The sequence below is a fragment of the Lygodium microphyllum genome, chromosome 9 (assembly GCF_053477565.2).
Source record: "Lygodium microphyllum isolate KBCC chromosome 9, Lygodium_microphyllum_v1.1.10, whole genome shotgun sequence".
Taxonomy (NCBI): domain Eukaryota; kingdom Viridiplantae; phylum Streptophyta; class Polypodiopsida; order Schizaeales; family Lygodiaceae; genus Lygodium; species Lygodium microphyllum.
Genome location: NC_141143.1, coordinates 6,989,476 through 7,011,558, shown reverse-complemented (window position 1 = coordinate 7,011,558; position 22,083 = coordinate 6,989,476). Strand labels below are relative to the sequence as shown.

The 22,083-nt window shown below is 47.8% G+C and overlaps 1 protein-coding gene across 3 annotated transcripts in view; it reads right to left on the bottom strand.

Moving 5' to 3' along the window:
* The window catches only part of MAPR4 (membrane-associated progesterone binding protein 4), a 57,894-nt gene that overhangs the window by 20,781 nt on the left and 15,030 nt on the right, over positions 1-22,083 (bottom strand). For 2 of the 3 annotated variants that reach the window (XR_015691808.1, XM_087684308.1), the window contains exon 3: positions 12,457-12,528. The exons of the other annotated variant lie outside the window; for it this stretch is intronic. Coding sequence is in view for 1 of the 2 variants with exons in the window: in XM_087684308.1 (XP_087540434.1) it covers positions 12,457-12,528 (72 nt within the window). In the remaining variant the exon portion in view is untranslated. The remainder of the gene's footprint in view (positions 1-12,456; positions 12,529-22,083) is intronic. 3 annotated transcript variants of the gene reach the window in all.

Sequence of the window (22,083 nt, the reverse complement as noted above, 5' to 3'; positions counted from 1 at the left end):
TGTCTCTGCATCAATCGGCACTCACTGGACAATCACAGCCTATGTCTGCCTATCCACCTCTTCCCCCTCCTTCCCTTATTAGATACCTCCATCACCACCACCACCACCACCACCATCTTATCCTCCACATCCATCTTACCCCACATTCTTGACACCTCATGGTTCTACCTTATCTTCCACCAAGCATGCATTCAATGACAAGGCTCACTTTAATGGGTCAAACTTTACAACTTGGTCAAACTTGATGAGAGTGTCCTTGACTCACAGAACCTATGGGATCTTGTGCAGGGATTGAAATCCCAACCCAATCCCGCACTTGTTCCATACGAGGTCATCCACTCATGGAAGGCTAAGAATGCCTCCGCTATTGTCAAGCTGATGCAAGGTTTACTGCCTGAGTTTCATTCTCAACTTCAGTATTTTGACTTAGCGTCACAGCAATAGGCACATTTGACTGACCGTTATGTGGTTCGGGATATGACCCATCGAATAAATCTTGACCATGAGCTTCAAAACTTCAAAATCTCTAACCGCGATGACTTGAAAGTCAAGTTGGCTAAGTATTGGAATCTCCGTGCTGAATTCTCCACTACAAGGACTCCTAAGTCCTTTGACGATCAATTTACATTGTTTCTTAACAAGTTGCCACATAAATACTTCAATTTTATGCAGCGAGTGGTTTATTTGCCTAATTCACCCACATTTTATGAATTTCAATGTCAGCTATTATGTTATGCACAGTTGTTCGATCAGTTTCATAAGAACAATCCCTTAGACGAAGCTCTTGTTGCTCGTTCTCAAAAGGGACAACAAGGAAAGAGTAAACCAAATCAAACTTCAAATCAAAATCAAAAACAAGCAAGGGAATCACAAGGAAACCCCCAATCTCAACTCAAACCCGGGTGGCAGAATGTACCAAAGAAGATTAGATATTGTTAACATTGTCAAAAACCTGGCCATTTTGACGATGAGTGTCGATCAAAGACAAGAGGTGCAACACCAAAACCCAAGTCACAGACCCCATCTCTCAGTCGGGCAATACCCATCAAGGGAGACAAGGTGATGGCAAGGGGCAGTGGAAAGGTCAGACCCACACTGCCACCAGACAATCATCTCAATCGACAACATTCTCAACTCAAGAGGGCTTGTCTGATTGGCCTGTAGAGACCCACATCGTCTCCATAGAGATATCCGATTCGAGTCTCGTCCACATTTGCCTCCCGACAAGGTTACCGCAGAGGCCCACTCATCACAACTGAGCACATCAGCACCTGTTTGGATTGTGAACAATGGAGCTACACATCACATGACTCTTATAGAGGACGTCTTTTGTACCCGAGCCCCTACAGCCACGCGGATCACGTAGGAAACAACTCCTTCAAGATCTAGACTCAAGGTTGCGTCAATTTTGCCACTAATATAGGTTCAGATTTGGCTTTACTGGACAATGTATACTATGTCCCTTAGCTTGGGGTGAACTTGTTATCTGTTCAATAGCTTTGCCAGTTGGGGTGAGCAGTTTTCTTTGTAACGACCACAGTCGAGATCCGTGACTCTCATATGGTTTAGTGATTACTCGCGGTGAGACACAGCCTAATGGCCTATACCATGACCCATTTTCTTACCGAGCCGACAGCCGAGGGCTTCGTGTTCCACAACTTCTAGGCATTAGCCACTCTCAGGAGCCTACGAACAATGAGCATCTTTGGCATTTCCACCTTTGTGGGCCCACATCCACTACTACATTGAACGGCGTGTTGTATTTCTTTTTGATAGTGGATGATCATTCGAGACACATGTGGGTGTACTTCCTTAAGCATAAGTCCGATGCTTTCAAACATTTCTCTGCTTGGGTGCTACTGGTTTATAACTAGATGGGTCGTCGTGTTGGTTACATAAGGAGAGAGAGCGATGGTGAGTTTATCTTCCACGAGTTTTCCAAGTTTCCAAGTTTCCAAGTTTCTACAATAGTATAGCATTTCTTTCCAGCTCACCTCTACAAACTTTCCCTCTCAAAATGGAGTCATAGAGCATCGGAACCGGATTGTCATGGAAATGGCACGCTCTATGCTATTCACAACAGAGCTCCCTAAGCGCCATGGAGTTGAGGCTACTAACACTGCAGTGTACATCCTCAACCAATGCCTGATTGCGGCTCTTTCTCAGAAGACCTCGTACAAGGCATTCTTTGGCTCTCAGCTTACTGGCAGTGCTTCACTTTCCTTGTGACTCGCCCACCATTGTCTACTGCAACAACCACACTGCCATTGCCCTTGCGGACAATCCGATCATTACACCACAGACATGGTATATGGGAGTCCACTTCCACTTTTCCAAAATCACAAATCCACTTGGGAGGGCCCAAACTTTCTATAAGTAGGTATGCTGCCCTCCATTCAGCCTTAATCTCGTTGTTGCAAATTTCGAGTATTTCATCTTGCTGCCCACACCCCGGATGCGGAGGACAATGCGGTCCAAGCTGGGCATTGCTGTCTACAACAGTCTGGCCCCTATTTCCAGCCTACCACACACTGTTCGGATCTGATTTCAGCAAGCTGGCTGCTGCTGCTGGTTTTTCCTGCGTTTTTAGTCTTTCTCTCTCCTACAGCCTGGGTTTGCTGCTTTCTCTCTCCTCACCAGCGTTTTTAGTTTTTCTCTCTCCTACATTGCCATCTGCATCAGATTCAGCCTTCCTTGGCTCCGTTTGCTGGTGTTTGACATCCGGACGCTACCTTGGGATCCATTCCGAGTACGACACTCTCTAGCTCATTACCCCTACCTTGATCCTTGAGATACAAGAGTTCCAGGTACAGTATTCATTCACTACATAATGTGTTTTCTCCATAAGTATCGTATATTCAATAGTCATATCATTTCATTCATTCTCTCTGTTCATTGTCTCTGAGTTACCCTAACCCTAACTGTGTTCTTCTATCAGTTTGTGCTTTGTCATAATGTTATTTGTGTTTTTGTGTTAGGGTATTTCTTTACATGAACTAGCTAGGAAGCCCAAATCAAGCTAGAAAGAGCATCAATAGGTAGCCCATGAGATAGCCAACACAACGATGAATCATTTGCTCTTGCAATTTCAAGAGTTATTTGCACTAATGTAGGCTAAAGTAAAGCGGGTTGATCCTCTTTTCCACAAAAGAAGTACTCGTGTCATACTAAATACTTCACTAGCACCTTCTTATTCACCATCGACCCATATCAACCCCTCATCTTCTTGGATATCTAGCTGAAATCTAAAGCCTTTTGCTCATCAACCACAAAATCAAGACTTACAAGAACCTTTTAGTTCGAGGATTGTATAATTTGTAGGATTTTTCTCTAGGTGCATATCCAATCAAAATGCAATCTTCTGCCTTAGAATCCAGCTTCTGTCTCACTCTTTGATATATTAACATAAGGAATACGTCCAAATACACGTTAATGAGACACAGTGCTTCATAAGGAGTCAAAACTTCCTTAGCTTTCGTTGGAAACCGATTTAGAGGATAGATGGCTGTTTGGACAGCCTCAGCCCAACATTTGGTACTCCAGTTTTTAATCTTCAAGATACTATGAGTACTCTGTCAAAGTGTCCTATTTCTTCTTTTGGAGACATCATTTTGTTGGGGAATCTGTTGTTTTGAAGTTATTATGAGAGCATGGTTCCCTACAAAACTCATCAAATTATTTGGAGTTGTATTCTCCTCCTCTATTTGTCCTCAAAGCTTTGAGCTTTACCATGTTTGTTATTCAAGCTTGTCCTTGAGCTCCTTGAAACTTGCAATGCCTCTGATTCATGATTCAAGAAATCATCAATAAAGGTAATATAGTAAGGAGAACCACCTGATAAAGAAACAGGTAAACTGTCCCAGACATCATTATGAATCAACTCTATTACTTCTTTAGCTCTGTATGTTTCATGCTTCGCAAGGACCCCTTGTTTGTTTGCCCATCATGGAAGGCCCATACACTACCGAATTCTGGAAGGAACAACATTAATCTGAGTGCACAAACCACGCTCCTACCATCGCGCCGCAGCTCCATCTCCCCCAACATCGCCAATGCACCCCCCCTGCTGACCCGTGGCGTGCGCCGCCTGCTCCCTGCCATCCCCCCCCCCCAGCGCGACCCCCCGTCTTCCCCCCAGCGCGCAGCGCAACACCCCTCCGTCTTTCCCTCAACGCGACTCCTCCCCCCCCAACACGACCCCTCCGTCAGTCCCCGCCTGACACCACACCGTCTGCCCCTCCCCCCCCCCCCCCCCTTGCACGCCTCTCCTCCACTGCTGCTGACACGATATTGCCGCCCCCATTTGAAAACCTGTCCCCCCCACCTGCATGAAGCCGCAATGTGTCCTCCCGCCTGAGGATCTGGTTCCCCGCCCCTCCGCACACTCCCCCCCCCCCCCCCCCCACCTTGCTACGAGCTGGATTACAGCAAGGTCCAATACCCCCCCACCGTGTAAACAAGCTTTTCCCATCCCCCCCTCCTCCTCACCATCGTTTCTCCTCCCCTCAAGTTGCTCCCTTCCTCTGCAGCAACATACCCCCCCCTCCTCCGACAACGCAGCAGCATGAGTGGTAGGTCCTCAATTGGGACGTACAATGGAAACCTCTGGTTAGACACCGACGCATTCTACGAGTGCCCCCCAGTCAAACACCTTGCGCATCATCCTCTCTGAGGAACAGCTCTTGGCTGTCCGGGCCACATAGTTGGAGCTGAAAGAAACAGCGATCTTTGGTCAGATCGTTGGACACTCCCCACCAAGAGCCCAGCTGTGGGACTGGCTCCACTCCACGCTGCGCATTTGGCACAGCGCAGATCTTGGAGGCAGTGCTAATGGGCCGAGGAATCTTCATGGTTCGACTTACCTCTGCAGGACGCAGCCCGTGAGTTGGTGGAGCCCTAAGCCTCCACAAAGGGGGTCATCTACATGGTTCCTTGGTATAGCAGCTTCACAGTGGAGTCATTTGCACTCCACAACAGTTTTCTCAAGCACCCAGTCACCCTACTTTTTCCTGGACTGGCGGTAGAATACCGCCAATTAGTGGAGGACTTTGGATGGCTTTTTGGCAAGTTCTCCCTGCTTCCTTCGCGGATGCACTGACAGCTGCAAGAGTCCCAAAGGTACGAGTGGCCATGAAAAACACAAAAAGTATACCAAAGTTCCTGGAGATTGAAGCTGGAGGTCACTCCTCTAGGCAGCAGGTCATTGTGAGTCGGCAACCAGGGCAGTGCCTGCGCTGCCATGACTTTGGACATCACGCAGCAGACTGTTCGCGTTTCGGGACCAAGGCGGCTGCGGCGACAGGCCCACAGGTGGACACCGACGGCTTCACACGGGTCCAGAGACGATAGAGAGGGAGACGGCAGGGGGGGCCGCAGCCAGCACCTCAGTCGCAACCTCGACAGCAGGGCGCAGGAGGGCGAGCGACGCCCCCTCGGCAGAGCACTCTGCAGCCCCCCCTGTCCGTCCCACCCGGCAGGACCGCAGTCCCCCACAACCACCACTCGCACCACAGACTACCCCACCTAAGATCCCACAACCCCCACACCCGCCCTCCACCACCTCCCAGGCTCCCCCCACTAACCCTGGCCCACAGCCCCCCCCCCCCCTTCCAAGGCCACCAGCCCCCCTCCCCAACCCGCCACATACTTCCGACCATCCCACCATCCCTCGACCCTCTCCCCCCCCCCCCCCCCCACCATCTCCCTTGCCCAGCACCCCCCCTGATCCGCACCCATTGCAATTGATCCCCCCCATACCCACTCCCGCTCATCCCATAGGAGGTGATGAGCCACACATGCCTACATCCTCCTTGCATCAGCAATCTTTCCCCTCCCACACAGCCACCAGCTCATCTGCCCCTGCCGCCGGTCACACCTTCCTAAGACAGGCACAGCTACTGCCACAGGAGTTTCTCCGTAGTGGCCCGTGGTCCTACCTGAGAGTTGCAAAGCGCGGAGTGTTCCCACTACCTCTAGAGATGGGGATCTTCGTGGTTCGCAAGTCAAGGAGGGGCAAGGTCCATCTACTAGCACCATCGGATGGACCAAACTACTCTTTTTTCTTTTAGTCCTCTCACTCAAGGGATTGAACGAGGACACAGATAGAGGAGAAGTTGAAGAGTCAGGTGGCGGACCACATCTCCCAGTGGATGGGACAAGAAGGACAAGCACTGTTTGCACAGCAATGGCCTGGTAGCATGATGGACATTAACTGGTGGGCTGGTTTCCAGGTCCCACACTTGAGCATTATCTTTCGAGCCCCTCCACAGTGGAGGGCTCCAAGGGATGAGATCGAGTGGCCCCTGGCACAGGCGGCCCGTTTCTACCAGTGTATGGAGTCACAACTCCTAGCGTGGCTGATAGATGCATCGATTGTACCACCTGAAGCATCTATCACCTCTATGGTCCCGGTCGAGGGCCACCATGGGGGACTGGAATTCGCCGTCCAGACCTGCGGCAAAGCGTACCTGCATGCCCCATAGTTTCTCATCCTCATCAGCAGCTTCCACACCGATAGATGTCTGTTCGATCAGTCACAAGTTTCCCCATGAGCTTAAACCTTGCATCCTGGAATGTGAATAGTCTCCACTACAGTGAGGCACGTGGATCCAGGAAGTTGATTGTTCGGCAGGAGCTGCAACCTACCCTTGCCGGACGGATCGACATTTTACTTTTATTGGAGCACAAGCTCACCCCCTCCCAGGCCCAACGGGTAGGGAAGGTACTCTTGGCCAGCTCGCACACTTACTGGGAGCACGCCATAGGTGCCCACGGCAGGAGTGGAGGCATATGCACCTCTATTGGCCCGGGTCTCACCGCTTGTGTACGAGACCACGGGACAATAGTGGCAGGGAGGATTCTATGGATCAGATTGGATATTCGGGACTCGTGCCTGGGAGTTCTCAACGTCTATGCCCCTACGGAGGTTAGGGCACACAGCAGGCTCGGGGTGGAGATCGTGGATGGACTCCCAGAGGTGGACTCCTGGCAGAGGCAGAAACTATCAGGGCATGACCGAGGAGGAGCAAGAGGCATGGGAGGTATTTCTATTGGCAGTAGGAACACATGATGCCTGGAGAGACCCTGCCTTCCACAGGAGGGAGAGGTCGCTGGACTTCTCTTGGGAATACAAGCAGCTAGGTAGAATCTTGCTTGAGCGGTTGGACAGGTTTTATGTGGGAGAGTGGGGAGGCTCTCGTGGGGGCCAGATTGGGCAGTTGGTGAGCACCACGTTGTCTGATCACTGCCCGGTTCTCCTGACACTAGATCCCCTAGCATCTACCCTAGACACTCGATCCTGTAGGATCCCTGACTCGATCTATAGGAGGGAGGAGGTAACGAGGCAGATAGAGTAGCTCTGGACTAGGGAGTGGGGCAGGAGGGACCGGATCGAAGAGGAGGTTGCAAAGGTCCTAGCCGAGTCAAGCAAAATCTACCAAGAGGCAGCCATATAGGCCAGGCAGCAGAGCTGGGAGGAGGCTGGGAGGAGGAGAGAGCACTCCGGCGGGACCTTGCAACCACGCAAAGATTACTACAAGAGGCACCAAGGGACCCCACCCTCCATGCACAGGAGGTGCAAGTGCGAGCAACCATTGCTGGCCTAGAGGGCAAGCGCTCTGAGTTCTCTTTCCGCACCTCAACAGCTTTTTGGGCGCGGAAGGGGGACACGATGTGCAGGGAGTTTTTCCAAGTGCACCAGCCTCGCACCTCAGGAGTGCAGATACGCAACCTTCGAGATCAGTATGGGAGGACTCGTTCAAGCCCAGACGAGGTGATGGAGATTGCCATTGATTACTACAGACGCCTTTTCTAGCAAGAGATAGCCTCAGCTAGAGGACAGCGATGTGGGCAGCAAGTCTGGGATCACATCCCGTCCCTTATCACAGAGATGGGATACCCCCTCCTAGCCCCCTTCACAGAGAAGGAACTAGAGGAGGCTTTCCATACACAGGACACCCAGGAGAGGATGGCCTCTCTAAGGCTTTCTTTACTACCTACTGGGAAGTGGTGAAGGACCCCCTACTGATGGCCTTCCAAGAGATCTTCACTTCAGGACAGATGCCAAGGAGCCTTTCAATAGGCCTTATTAGTCTTCTCCCCAAAGGGGAAGACCAATTGGAGCTTTCCCAATGGAGACCGATCACCTTATTGTCAGTGGCCTATAAGGCACTGGCAAAGATGATCGGTAGGCGACTACGCCCCGTGCTGCCAGACATCATCCATGATACACAGACAGGATTTGTCCAGGATAGGAGTATCCTAGACAGTGTATTCGCCTTCTTTGAGGCGACAAAGTGGGCTCAGCACAATGGGCAGAGACTGGCCGTACTACTCTTGGATTTCGAGAAAGCTTATGATAAGGTGGACTGGGATTTCCTAGAGGGCACCATGGTGAGGTTGGGTTTCCCCCAAGCTTGGATTCGCGGGGTTTCCGCACTTTACAGATCGACCACCAGCAAGGTTCTCATAGGTGGTAGGCGAGGGGAGGAGTTTCAGTTGGAGAGATCGGTCCGGCAGGGCTGCCCCTAGCCCCGTACCTGTTCCTACTCTTTGCAAAGGCGATGTCTCACTTCCTCAGGTCCCGTGTGAGTGGATTACGCGGCCTCCGACTTCCGTGAGAGAGGAGACTGAGTTGCTAGACTCAAAGTATGCAGATGATACAGCACTCTACATAGAGGACGATGAGTTGATGTTGGAGAGAGTGAGGCTGGCTCTTGAGATGTTCTGTTCCGCAACGAGAGCGAAAATCAACTAGCGAAAGTCAATTGGTTTCCTCACAGACCCGGACTCTAGCACGGAGTGGAGCATCCACCTAGGATTTAGATGGGTGAGCAGAGGGCAGACCATCCGGTACCTAGGGTTCTAGGTGGAACTCAACATCACTCCTGCCCAACAGTTTCTTCCAGTCCTCGATTCTATTTGGAGGAAGTTGACTTACTGAAGCACGGCTCGGCTCTCACTAGCCGGCTGAGCCCTGGTGGTTAACCAAGTCCTCCTAGCGACGGCATGGTACATCGCCTCGTGTTGGTGCTTTTCGTCATCCTGCGTAGTATAGCTTCGCCGCCTAGTGTGGAATTTCCTTTGGTCCGGGTCAGATGGCTCCAGGGATTCCTAGGCCAAGGTGGCGTGGGCGACCATCATACGGCATCGGTCAGAGAGAGAGCTTAGAATCATAGACCCAAAGTTTCAGAGTATGGCCCTCTTGGGCAAGCTAGTTGTCCGCAGCCTCACACTGGGAGGGCAAACTTGGAAGGTCCTATTGCGGAAGGGTCTTCAGGATTGTAGACCGAGGCTTGGCGGTGAGTGGAGGCTATCCCTGAGATGGATCTTCACGTCAGCCCTAATCATCCCCCCCAAATCACCTTTCCTACGCGGCTTACTCCGCGTGTGGTAGGGCCTCCGTAAGGCCCTAATCCAGAGCCCCCCAGGCTGCCGAGAGGAGATAGACCATCAGCCGGTGATCTGGAACCCCCAAATCAAAGATTGGGAAGGGGCACAAATTGGCGAGCGCCCCACATCCACTGGGCTGGTTGGGAGGCCAGCCCGACTCATACCATCAGGACATGGCGGAAGGTGTACAGGATGGCGGACGAGGAGGTGCTGCAACGAGTTTCAAGCTGCCAAAGAGGAGTGGAGTTGAGGCAAAGGGAGATAGACGCAACAATACCTCCGGAGTGGCTTGCTCCCCTGATACGAGTGCCGATAGAGCCTGGGGAGGTATGGGCCGCCAGGTTTTCACCAGCAGGCATCCCCCTACAAGTAGCAGATAGAGTGGGCGGCGCCCCGCAAGGGACTTTCTTCACCGTTCAAGAGGGGGGGCGTCTGGCCCTTGACGAGGGCAGCAGGATGAGGGAATAGCTGCCCTTTCATGGAGGATTTGGGTGGTGGGCCTTCAAGGGAAGACATGGCGATTGGACCCCTATGTTTTCTGGAAGGATCTCAAGGAGTGGCGCCTTTGAATCTGGGAGAGCAGACCACTTGATGAGCTGGAGTGGGACCCAGGAGAGTGGCTATAGCCGACCACTGCAGTCGCCATGAAGCCACCTAGGTTCCTAGAGTACACTGCCAGGATTGGCAAACACGTACTAATGCAGGAGGATATGGATTGGGCACCGTCACGTAGCAGGCACTGGGCGGAGCACAGCATCATGGAGCCATTCCGACGGACCTTCTGGCACCGCCTATGGGATAGCTGGAGGCCAAGGAGGGTATCATATTTTTTATGGCTGGCTGTACATGGAGGCTTGGCGATGGGAAGTTGGCTTGCCCAGATGCAGAAGGAGGGAGGTTGTAAGCGTTGCACACAACAGCCTCTAGAAACCCCAAAGCACTGCCTTTGGTCATGTAAGGAGGTGCAGCTCGTGTGGAGAGGAGCATGCCGCATCCTCCGCCGTACAGCACCCATCCTTGGATGTATCTCATGGGGAGCTTTCTGCTGGCAAGCAGTTAGCCAGGGCCGTCACCTTCTGTATGAGGCTGGGATGCAGGACACGATATTCAACATTGAGGCAGGATCGTGCACAGTGGTCAGTTTGGAGGCTCTACCCATCCGCCAGGTACTGGAGCCCACAGCAGACCGCTTTGAGGTATGGGAGATCATAGAGAGTCTTACTGGATGGCATATCTGGAAGGCGCAGTGTCACGAAACTTTCGGCGGAGAGAGACTTTCAGCACAGGCGACTTAGCTGAGCTCTGGACCTCCATCATCCACTCCCTCCGCGGCCGGTGGGATCAGGTGCAGGGCGAGTCCAAGGCTCGTCAGGAGCTCCGTAGTCACTTCATGCATACCTAGGGCGGCCAGGACCTGTTTTTCATGATGCAGGCAGGCAGCCTCAGATGGCGATATACCCCCCCCTTCATGGCTTCTTGCCCCCATTCCCCCCAGACTGCCCTGAGAGGCTTGTAGTCATGATGTATTTGTGTTTCAGCTCCAGCTAGTCTGTTGAGCATGAGCATTCCATTGTAATCAGTTTCTTTGAGTAATATAATCAGCCACATTTTATTTGCAATATATATATATATATATATATATATATATATATATATATATATATATATATATATATATATATATATATATATATATATATATATATATATATATATATACTGAATTCTGGAATATTTAAGGACTCTCATAAATCATACCTTTGCAATTTAAGACCTTGCAACTCCCATAGTTCAAATGTCCAAATCATTGATGCCGCATCAGACTTTGACCATCATTGACAGCCAGTATGCTTGTTGATTTGCCATTGATTCAAGCTGATACAAGTCATCTCTTATGCAAATACAACGAGCCACTACTTTGAAATTGTTTTCAATGTCCTTTATCCAACCCCTGTTTAGATGGAACTGGCAAACAGTATCATGGCTTGGCTTTTTGTGACTGCTAGATGCAGTCATACTATAGATCTACTAGATGCATCCACTACAGAGAGAGAGAGTCTAGAAATTGGACTGAGATTGTGCACTCTATCAATGGAAGATGGGAGAGGCTATAGAGTGACTCGGAGACTACTATGAGGAGGAGGAGGAGAAATGCTTTTCTCAGGATCTAGGATTCTAGCACTTTCTTTCATTTTGAGTCACACATGGTCTGTCCTCCGGATTAGTTATTCAATCAAGCATTGTGATAGACTTTCTTTTTGTTTTGTATTTATTATTTCTTGGGAGGTCCCTTACAATGCTACTGTAGTACTTAACCTCCAGATATTTTGTCCTAGAGGAATTGACTAATTCTCCAGAAAGGGGGGAAAAAGAAACTTTCATCTTAGACTATACCATTACATACAACATATCTTTAGGTAGTACTTGACTCTCTGTAGGACTATTAGTACAAACTCTATAGTTGCTGATAATCTTAGTATTTATGCTGGTATAATCTCAGCTTAAACCTAAATCCAATCATCTAGAAAAAGTGTATATTGATAACAATGAACAATCTCCAAGAAAGGACGAGATTGGATATATATAAAGTACAAGAATCAAGCTACATTATGACTAGACTTTTAACTTTTGTGATAGTTTCACTAGAAACCAAATGAACCAAGAATTAGAGAGTTCTTCCTTTAGAAAGTCACACCTCTACAACAAGACCACAAGAAAAATGAACCAACAATTAAAAAGACCTTTGAAAATTTAATACTTCTCTAATTAACTTATCAACAAGACCACAAGAAAAATGAACCAACAATTAAAAAGACCTTTGAAAATTTAATACTTCTCTAATTAACTTATCAATAGTGTCTTGATTTTACCAAATCTTCTATTTTACAAATTGGTTTGGGTAGAATAGCAGTTAAGGAAACCATTGAACATGGATTCAAACACTTTTCAGTTTGGTGCAATTAATGTGATGTTATGCAAACTACCATCCATAAAGTGCATAGTGATTCCAACATAACAGATGCAATGAAGAAACCCAGGAGAAATACTAAAATGTATCAAGTGTACCTCCCAGTAAAGTGGTGATAAGTTCCTCCAACTCCATAGTGTGTTCTACCTTTAGTAACATCATAAACACTCCTGAATAGTCCAAAACTAGTCTTTAAAAACAGCTTTGAATGCTCAAGTACAAATATATGTGCTTAATACAACAATTCAAATTACCAAGAAGCAAGATGGTGAACGTAAACATGCTCTTACCAGTCTCATGTTAGGATAATGGTATATACACAATTGAAGGTTGCAAAGTAAAGCCTCGGCAGTTTTACTTACAAATGAAGTGCAACAATAGACAAAACAGTGATATGGAACTTGTATTTGATATCTTTGAAACCCAATTGTGTTAGCAATCATGTCTTTCTCCATGTCCATCTCCTAGTTGTGAGCCTTAGTCTAAGTAAGACAAGGATGTGTGGAGCTCTACTAGCACTGGTCATGTCCACCAGTCTATTCATCATCCCCGACATTTGAGTTGGTGGCAATGGCTCAGGCACCCCAACCTAGTCATCACCTGCCCATCTAGACCTCCCAGTATTATGCCATTGACACATGACATTTTATGTAACAGTTACATCATTTTCATGACCAGTCCACCAACTTTTTAATTGTCCAACCTGCATATAATATAGATCGGCCACTTTGCTGCTCTTTGCCTACATATGACTACCTCCTCTACATTCCTCTCCATCATGCCAATATATTATGACCATGATCGTTCTGATCTTCTCCAGTCTGTGTTTCTCTCCCCTCTCCTCATCATCAGCAACTTCTCTATCCCTACTGCTCTATTTGGCTCCCTCATTGTTTGCCTGCACTCATGAAATGGCCTCTGCCACACTCAATCCTGTACATAGTCCTGGTTATTTTCCAACATTATTCAGGTTTTGTTCATTCTTCTTTGTGTTTATTCTCTCTCTCTCTCTCTCTCTCTCTCTCTCTCTCTCTCTCACAGTTGGTCAGACAATACTATAATTCCACTATTTAAAAGTGGTGATCCCCTGATTCCTAGCAACTACACGACTATCATGATCGGTCATTCTTTGGCCAAGATATATGGATCTATATTGGAGTATGAACTCAGTGAGTGGGCTGAAATGCAAGGCAAGAGAGCACAAGGACAAGCAGGTTTCAGACGAGGATATACCACGTTGGACCATATTCTCACACTTAGAGCCATTATTGAGGAGGGTCAAGCCCGAGACAAGAGCATCTATTGTTGCTTTGTAGACTTTCGCAAAGCTTTTGATACAGTGCCTCATACACACATCATGCAGAGATTGCAGGACATTGGAGTACCAGATGGTATACGATGGGGTGTCTATGCATTATATGAGGCAGTGACAGGTCATGTACGAGCACCTGGGGGGCTATCAGAGAGGATTGACAGTACTATAGGAGTGAAACAAGGATGTCCACTTTCACCCACATTGTTTGGCATATACATAGATGAAGTGTCTAATTACATAGACCGAGGAGGAGGAGCTGGAGCCAGCCTGGTAGGGGTGCTGATACCAATATTACTGTATGCAGATGATATTGTTCTCATTTCAGATTCACCAAAGGGTTTGCAGTGCCATCTAGATGCTTTGCACATCTTTTGTAGAGATAAAGACCTCATAGTGAACCTTGGGAAGACCAAAACCATGGTTTTCAATACTTCAGCAGCATGGGTGACTAGATCTATGTACCAATTCACATTTGGGGGAGACATACTGGAGCATGTGAGGGAATATGTCTATTTGGGAGTCACTTTCTCTGGCCCACGTTTTTTGTTGAGAGGGGCGTCAGAGGCACGTCTAGCACATGGATACGCAGCACTAGGGGCACTTGAGAGTCAATGCGCTCACATACAGTTCCAGAAGCCCTGCACCAAACTTTGGTTGTTTGACACCCTAGTCACAACTACATTACTATATGGAGCAGAGGTATGGGGTTGCAGCTTGTACCATAAGCGCCTTAGCCCACTCACTGATCAGATTGGAGTAGAGAGGGATTATTATGATGGCTGGGATAGCATGGAAAGGCCATTGATCATGATGATAGCATGCATGATTAGGATTAAGCCCTCCACCCCACACTCCATTGTCAAAGCAGAGCTAGGGACAACACCCATAGTCATGGAGGCACTCTTCAGGGCAGTGACCTTTTGGCACAGACTATGGGAACTTCCACACCATGGATACTCTAGATTGGCACTAACCTCATCTAGACAACTAGCAATAGAAGGCGAGAAGAACTGTTGGTTTTCACAGATGGCTTTTTGGATGAGCCTACATGATTTGGATATTGACCGTCTTCCACCTTTGGATTATAGCCTTGACTGCCCTACACTTTCTCTCAACCGATCAGAGAACCAGGTGATCAGAGCTGATATCTTGAGGATTGAGACGGCAAGGACATGGATCCACCCACCACTCCCTCTAGGATCAAGGATGGAGTTCTACAGGAGTCATTTCTTGTGCCTCTCTAATGATGGTTTCACTATTCGGACAGCATATATGGACACCCATCTCTCCCATAGCGTACGGGTTACTATCGGACAGATTCGCACCTCCTCACATAGGCTCCAGATGGAGACACACAGATGGACAAATACCCTAGCAGAGGATAGGACTTGCCAGCTTTGTGGTCGAAAGCCTGAGACGGAGAAGCACTACATATGCAGATGCATAGTATACTATGACATACGAGGACGGTACCACTGCCTCTTCGGATGGATTTGGACCCCTTCGTCGCGTCATGGAGTATGACGACCAGAGATGCCTAGGTCTCTTCCTCCTAGAGCTCGAGAGGCGCCAAACTGCACTACTACGAAACAGGAGGCCAGCTCACCCAGAGGGACACACACAAAGCAGTGACAGACTTCTTCTACAGAGCCGACCCTACTGACACTACCAACCTAGCAAAGACAGAGCCACCCCGCCAGACACCTTACAGGCCACACCGTGGAGTCACATTGGATAGAGACATTTCCCTTCGTCAAGCACGATGACCCCATCTACCATGACCACGTCCAAGGAGGCCACACCACAGTCAGATTAGAGCCATTATCACGTGACACCGCAGACTCACCACCAGGCATATCAATGAAGCAGCTAGGGACCGCATCATAGTTGAGATCATGTGCAAATCTTGAGACCAGCTACACCCCATAGTCTCCACCACACTTTTGTACATGGCTAAATCAGATCTGGTTCTCCTTTCCTTTCCTTTTCTTTTCTAACGATGGAACAACACTACACATGGTTCAACCCTAGTATAGTCCCATCGTATAGTTATTTTCAATATTGTTTCATAGGCCACCCACTTACTTGTAATGTTATCTTTACCTTACTCATGAGATTACATTAGACATGGATATACTCTAGATTTTGTCTCATAGGCCACATTGGCCTCTCTCTCTCTCTCTCTCTCTCTCTCTCTCTCTCTCTCTCTCATGGAGACACACTACCAGACCCACTTCCTTCAGGTATCTGAGGATGGTTTCATCACCCGACCCAATTACATGGACACACAGCTGCCTCATGGACTACGCACAGTTATTGGTCAGATCCGCACCTCATCCCACCACCTGAGGATTGAGACACGCAGATGGGAGGGTATACAGACAGAAGAACACATATGCCCACTATGCGACAGAGAGCCAGAGACAGAGGAACACTACATCTGCCGATGCACTGTATATTATGACATACGAGGTAGATACCACTGTCTGTTTCGAGAGGGTTTTGGACCCCTGAGACGGATCATGCAGTTTGAGGATCAGAGATGCTTGCGATTTTTCCTCTTGGAGCTCCAAAGGCGCAGAGCAACAATTCTACGGAGTAGGATGCCCCCACAGCTCGGCTCACATAAACAGAGAGCAGTCACTGACTTTTTCACTGATACACGACAGAGTATGGCAGATACCACTACTATTGCCACACAGCCTACAGGAGTACATCATCATTGGACCTCATCCTCTGTAGGTGTCCCTTTGGATAGAGCAGTGGCACTTAGCCGATCTAGGCGCCCACGTCCACCCGGACCAAGGTCTAGACATCCACACCACAGACAAATTAAAGCCGTCATTGAGCGCCACAGGAGACAGATGCCTTGACGCCTTAGCCATGCAGAGATACACCTCCCTAGAGAACACACATATCATTGATGGAGTTTTCCTTTCTCTACTCTCACTTTCAGATCACTGACATGTTTCCCCTTTTATAGGACACTACTTCATTTCTTTTTAAGTCTTATAGGCATGTTTTTCATCTTTTTTCTCATTCCAGATGAGAAACACACCATCATTGTATGTACTACTTTGGTCTCATAGGTCACATTGGCCTTTTAGAGACGTTAATATACTCTCTCTCTCTCTCTCTCTCTCTCTCTCTCTCTCTCTCTCTCTCTACCTTGTGCCCTCAACCTACCACACCCAGCTTGCCCCACTTTGTGCCCTCGACCTCAGTCACGACCTGACCCGCCTCTCCCTCCTGCCGCCCTGCGCCTTCAATCGGACACACCCAACTCACCCCGCCCTGCACCCTCAACCAAAGCCATCCACCCTTGCCTTCAAATCTCCTCTCCCTCGCCCCCACCCTCTACACCTATCTGCCCTACCTATCTCCCTCACCCCTGCCCTATGCACCCTACACAACCGTAATCTACTGTGATATTGTATGGAAATGTCCAAAACCCTAAGTATGGCAGCATTGGCTTGATGCTTGGGACACAAAGTAACATGTTTGGTAATGCATTTGCACCCTCGAATGTTTATGGGGCTTAAGGAATGAAAGTTGGTTATGCAAGTGCTCCATTCGGTGTTGATTTTGATGTAAATTCAGCAAATGCACCTTTTTGCAACAGCCAATGTATGAAAACTCAACACTCAAAGGGGCAGCAAAGGACGTTGATGAGGGTGGAAAGACAGTGAAGTTTGAGTCCTTCAATGGTGCAAAAGATAGGCTAAAAGCTTTAGCTTTCATTCAGCAATTTGATGCAACCTATTCATGGGGAAACTTCATTGAATCCTCAAAGATTTGAAAGGTAGAAACTTTCTTGACGGGGAATGCATTGCAGTGGTGGTCCACACTCTTGATGCAAGGTAGAACACCCTCAACATGGGTACAATTAAAGCAAATGTTTGCATTGAATTGGTTTACAAGTACCTTGAGGTGGACATCATGACAGCTTACAGCAAGGTTGATGCAAAGGAATGCAAGAAGTTAAAGAAATACAATAAGAAGTTTTGGGGTGCATTAATGCCCATTGCTTCTTATCGTCCAGCACCCCTTCATGAGCAAGTGGAAAAATATGTTTGTGGGCTGCCTAAAGGAATTAGGGATGTTTGCATAAAATCCACCGTATCTAACATCTCTTAACTCATAGAGACTGCTGCTACAACCGATGCTTTGCTGTGTGTGGGAAGGATTCGGGCTTCCTATAGAGAGTGAGAAGAAGCCAAATAAAAAGTTGTTTAAGGCTGAGAAAAGGGGCAAATCTGGAAATCAGCCTGAAAAGAGACCAAAACAGCGAAGAAAGCGCTCGAAAACATTAGCAAAGCATCGAGAATTGATGGGTGGCTGCTAATTTATACTTTATTTGTAAATAAGAGGATAACATTGCAAGGGACTATCGCAATAGGAAACAAGCTAGAAAATCAAATAATCTGGGAGATCCTAAGAAAAAGAAGCCCAAAACATCAATGGGATTATTGCTCGATATTGTTAGTGATTAGCCCAATGATGATGCTACTAAGTTGTGTAAAGCATGGGGCAAAATTAGGAATCAGTATGCATTGATATTTATTCTTTGATAATGGTGCACGAGCCAATTTCATCTCTATAGATATGGCAATCCGTCTAGATATCACAGAGGATGAGATAGAATCTATGGGAAAAGTTGAAATGGCATGTAAAAGCCATACAAAGCCCGTCACACTACTGATTGAAAAGCTTCGGTTACATATACAAGGATGTGTGGACCACTCTGCCAAGGGGGCGTCGCTAGCCTTCTTGCTCCTTGCTATCGAGTCTGCGTCTAAGGAGCTAGCTCTGGGCCCCCCCTACCGTCTCCCTCTCTATCGTCTCTGGACCCGTGTGAAGCTGTCAGCGTCCACCTGCGGGCCTGTCAGTAGAGCCACCTTGGCTCCGAAGCACGTACAGTCTGCTACCTCATGCCCAAAGTTGTGATACGATAGCTCTTTGTCGCAAATTCCCCTACGATGAGGGATCACATCCACAAGATGGAGGAGATTCGAGATAAGCTTTCATTCCTTGGTACAGACATTTCTTCGAAGGACCTAGTTGTGACACTTCTCTCATATCTTCCATCACCGACATATGATGTGTTCTACACCGGTCTTCTCACTTCTCGTAGCCGGGAGACTCTCACTTGGGAGGAGCTAGTTCCATTGGTTCTAGAGCAAGATGCACATCACAATGGGACATTCTTGCGGAGCCCGTACACATGGTCGTGTTTATGTGGCTTTATCTATAGGTACAAGATATGCCAAGCAGAAGAAAGGGAAGAGGAAGAAGTTGGAGTCATCTTTCGACTCTGATATAGATTTTGTAAGGAAGCATAGAGGATATCCCACGTGTCCTCATTGTGGGAAGACCTCACACCCCGAGGAGCATTACTGGAGGCTATACCCTCACCTTCATCTGGGAGTGAAGGGTGGATCTACATGGGAGCCTTTGTCTACCTCTACTTTGTCACCCGTTATTACCACCAAGTCAATGTTTCTACACATTTCTCAAAAGAGGAGCCTTCTTCGATTGTCTGTTCTAGGCACCCTTAGCTCACTAGCAATGGTGTCTTGAGTCATATGACTCCCCGAGGTGATTTGTTATAGGATCTCCATCTGTCAAAGGGTATCGTCACGTCTGGTGACATTTCTTTGATGCCTGTTAGTGGTGTTGGCAAATTGCCTCTATTGTCTGACCGTCCATCAAGCTCCGTTTTTTAGGCCCTACATGTTCCTGACTTGGGCTTCTCTCTGCTCTCAGTTTATGGCCTTCCTAGACTCACGATCTGCATTGTCTTCACCGATCCGGCCGTCTTTGTTGAGGATTCTTCTACAGGAGCCACTTTTGTGACAAGTTTCCGGAGCGTGGGCTATCTATGCCCCATTTCCCTTCCATTGTGTAGGGCCCTCTCAACAAGGAGTTGTCTATTGCTACACATGTTTCCTCTTCTGCACCATCTTTTCCATAGGTTCCTTCCCATCCCCACCTTCTCCTCTAGTGATTTCCTCGTACCCCCCATCCCCTTCAAAGGGGAATGATCTCAATGATATGGCTATGGATTTCTTGGCCCTTTGTGTTTCATCCGAGGCTTCCCAGGATTGTGAGGAATTTCTTCAAGGTTTCCACTCTACATTGGACCTTTCTTTTATGCAGCTGCTCCTTTTCTTCGTCAATGAGCCACCATCCCCTGCCACTTGGCCCTTGGTACCTAGTGTTCCTATGCAGCTTATGGCGCCTTCGATAGTTCCTCACTATCGTCTCCTAGTTGAGTTAGAGGCTTGGCTTACCCATTCCCAACTAGAGTTTTCTGGAGTGATCTTTTCGAGGCCTCTCGTTTTCCATTGCCCTTTGGTGGCCTTCCATTTGGTCACATTTTCATATGGAGAGGGAGTTTTGCTCCTTGGTTGGCTTTCTTTATCAGCAGACTTCATCGGCATTGGCACTCTTCCTGCCACTCTCGAATTCGCGTCTCCTTTGGCCTTCTGCCATGTCCAAGATCTGAGACGGTGTGTTAGTAATCATGTGTGTCGTGTGGTCATCTCCTGCTTATGAGCCTCACAGACGAGGACAATAGGAGCTTTGACATTGTCTTTGTCTGTCACTTTATGTGTTTTAGATACTTTAGATGGAGGGTACATTAATGCATTTCTTTCTGTGCACTTTTGGCCATTTATTAGTGGTTTGACCACATTTAGGGTTTTCTCTCTTTTTCGCCTATATATAGGCAGCCTACCCTCCCACTTTTATTATCCATCATGGATCCCTTGTGATTAGTCATCCCTCCTCATTCTCTCATCCCCCTGCTACCATCTGGCACCCACACTAACACGTAGAGCTACGTATTGGGACTAACTACTGCAGCCTTGTACCTTCAACCATTGTAGTCACATTGTTCTTTTTCTCTCCTGCGTTCTCTTTGTCTCCTCCCCATGTTCACTTTCCTCTTTCCATTGTGCACTCTCACAAGAGCAAGAGTTTGATGTGATTGAGCAAATGGCACTTGGGATCTTGTGCCTTGGCCTACTCATTGGAAGGTGATTGGAGTCAAATGGATCTTTAAAACAACCAAGTATAAGTACTCTAGTGATGGCACTTTGGATAAGCACAAGGTGTGGCTCATTGTAAAGGGCTTCACAGAGCAACCAAGGGTGGCTTTCCATGAAACCTTTGCATTTACATCTCGGATGGCTACCATTAGGGCCATTCTAGCCTCAGCCAACCATAGGAGATGGCCGGTTATCAGCTTGATGTAAAGTTTGCTTTCCTTAATGGAGATTTGAAGGAGGAGACTTGTGTTGAGCGGCCTCCTAGCTTTAACTCATCCAATGGCAAGGTGTACAAGTTAAAGAAGGCCCTTTACGGCCTCAAATCAGCTCCACATGCTTAGAACAAAGATTGACTCCTTCCTCCAATGGAAGTTAGGATATCAACATTCCTCTTCCAATCCCCACTTGTATGTCCACACCTCAATTGGAGGACACACATTGTCCGTGCTTTATGTGGATTATCTCATCTTGACAAGTGACCATACCCAGAAGGTCAAGCAGACAAAGAAGGCACTACACAAGGTGTTCGAGATGACAGATATGTGCCTTCTCCACTTCTTTCCAAGTCATGAGATTTGGCAAACTCCAAGGGGGATTTTTATCCACCAACAATGGTATGTGCAGAAGCTTTTGACTACACTTTAGATGGAGGAATGCAAGGCTATTTCTACTCCTAGGGATCCAAACTAGAAAGCTACAGCCCCATGCAGATTCATCAACGGCGAATGCTACCCACTACAGGTAGTTGATTGGATCGTTGATATGGCTCCTTAACACTCACATTAATTTGTGCTTTCCTGTAAATTTACTTGCAAATTTCATGAACCAACCCAAGATTTTTCATTGGAAGGCTGCTATGAGGATTTTGCGGTTCCTATTGGAGAGCCCCAATCTTCGTATTCATCATCTAATAGATAATTCGGCTTTGGTTTTTCAGGCTAGATGGATTCTAATTAGCCTAGAGATGTTGACCAACAAACGTAAACAATAGGATATTGCTTTACTTTGGGTGCAGGTGTCATCTCATGGAGTAGCAAGAAGCCACCCACATTTGCCCTTTCTTCTACACAGGCGGACTATAGAGGACTATAGAGCGGCATCTTCCACAACATGTGAGATAGTGTCGCGACTCGCTTCGGAGGTTACTAAAGACCTTAGCTGCTTGCGAACATGTCCTATGACACTTCATTGCGACAATGAGAGTTGCATTGCCTTGGCACAGAACCCTGTATTCTATATTGGGTCGAAGTACATTGAGATACACTACCATCTCATTCAGGAGAAGATCTCGGATGAGACCATTGATGTGGTATACAACAAGACAAAGGACAACTTGGCAAATTTGTTTAGAAAGGCGC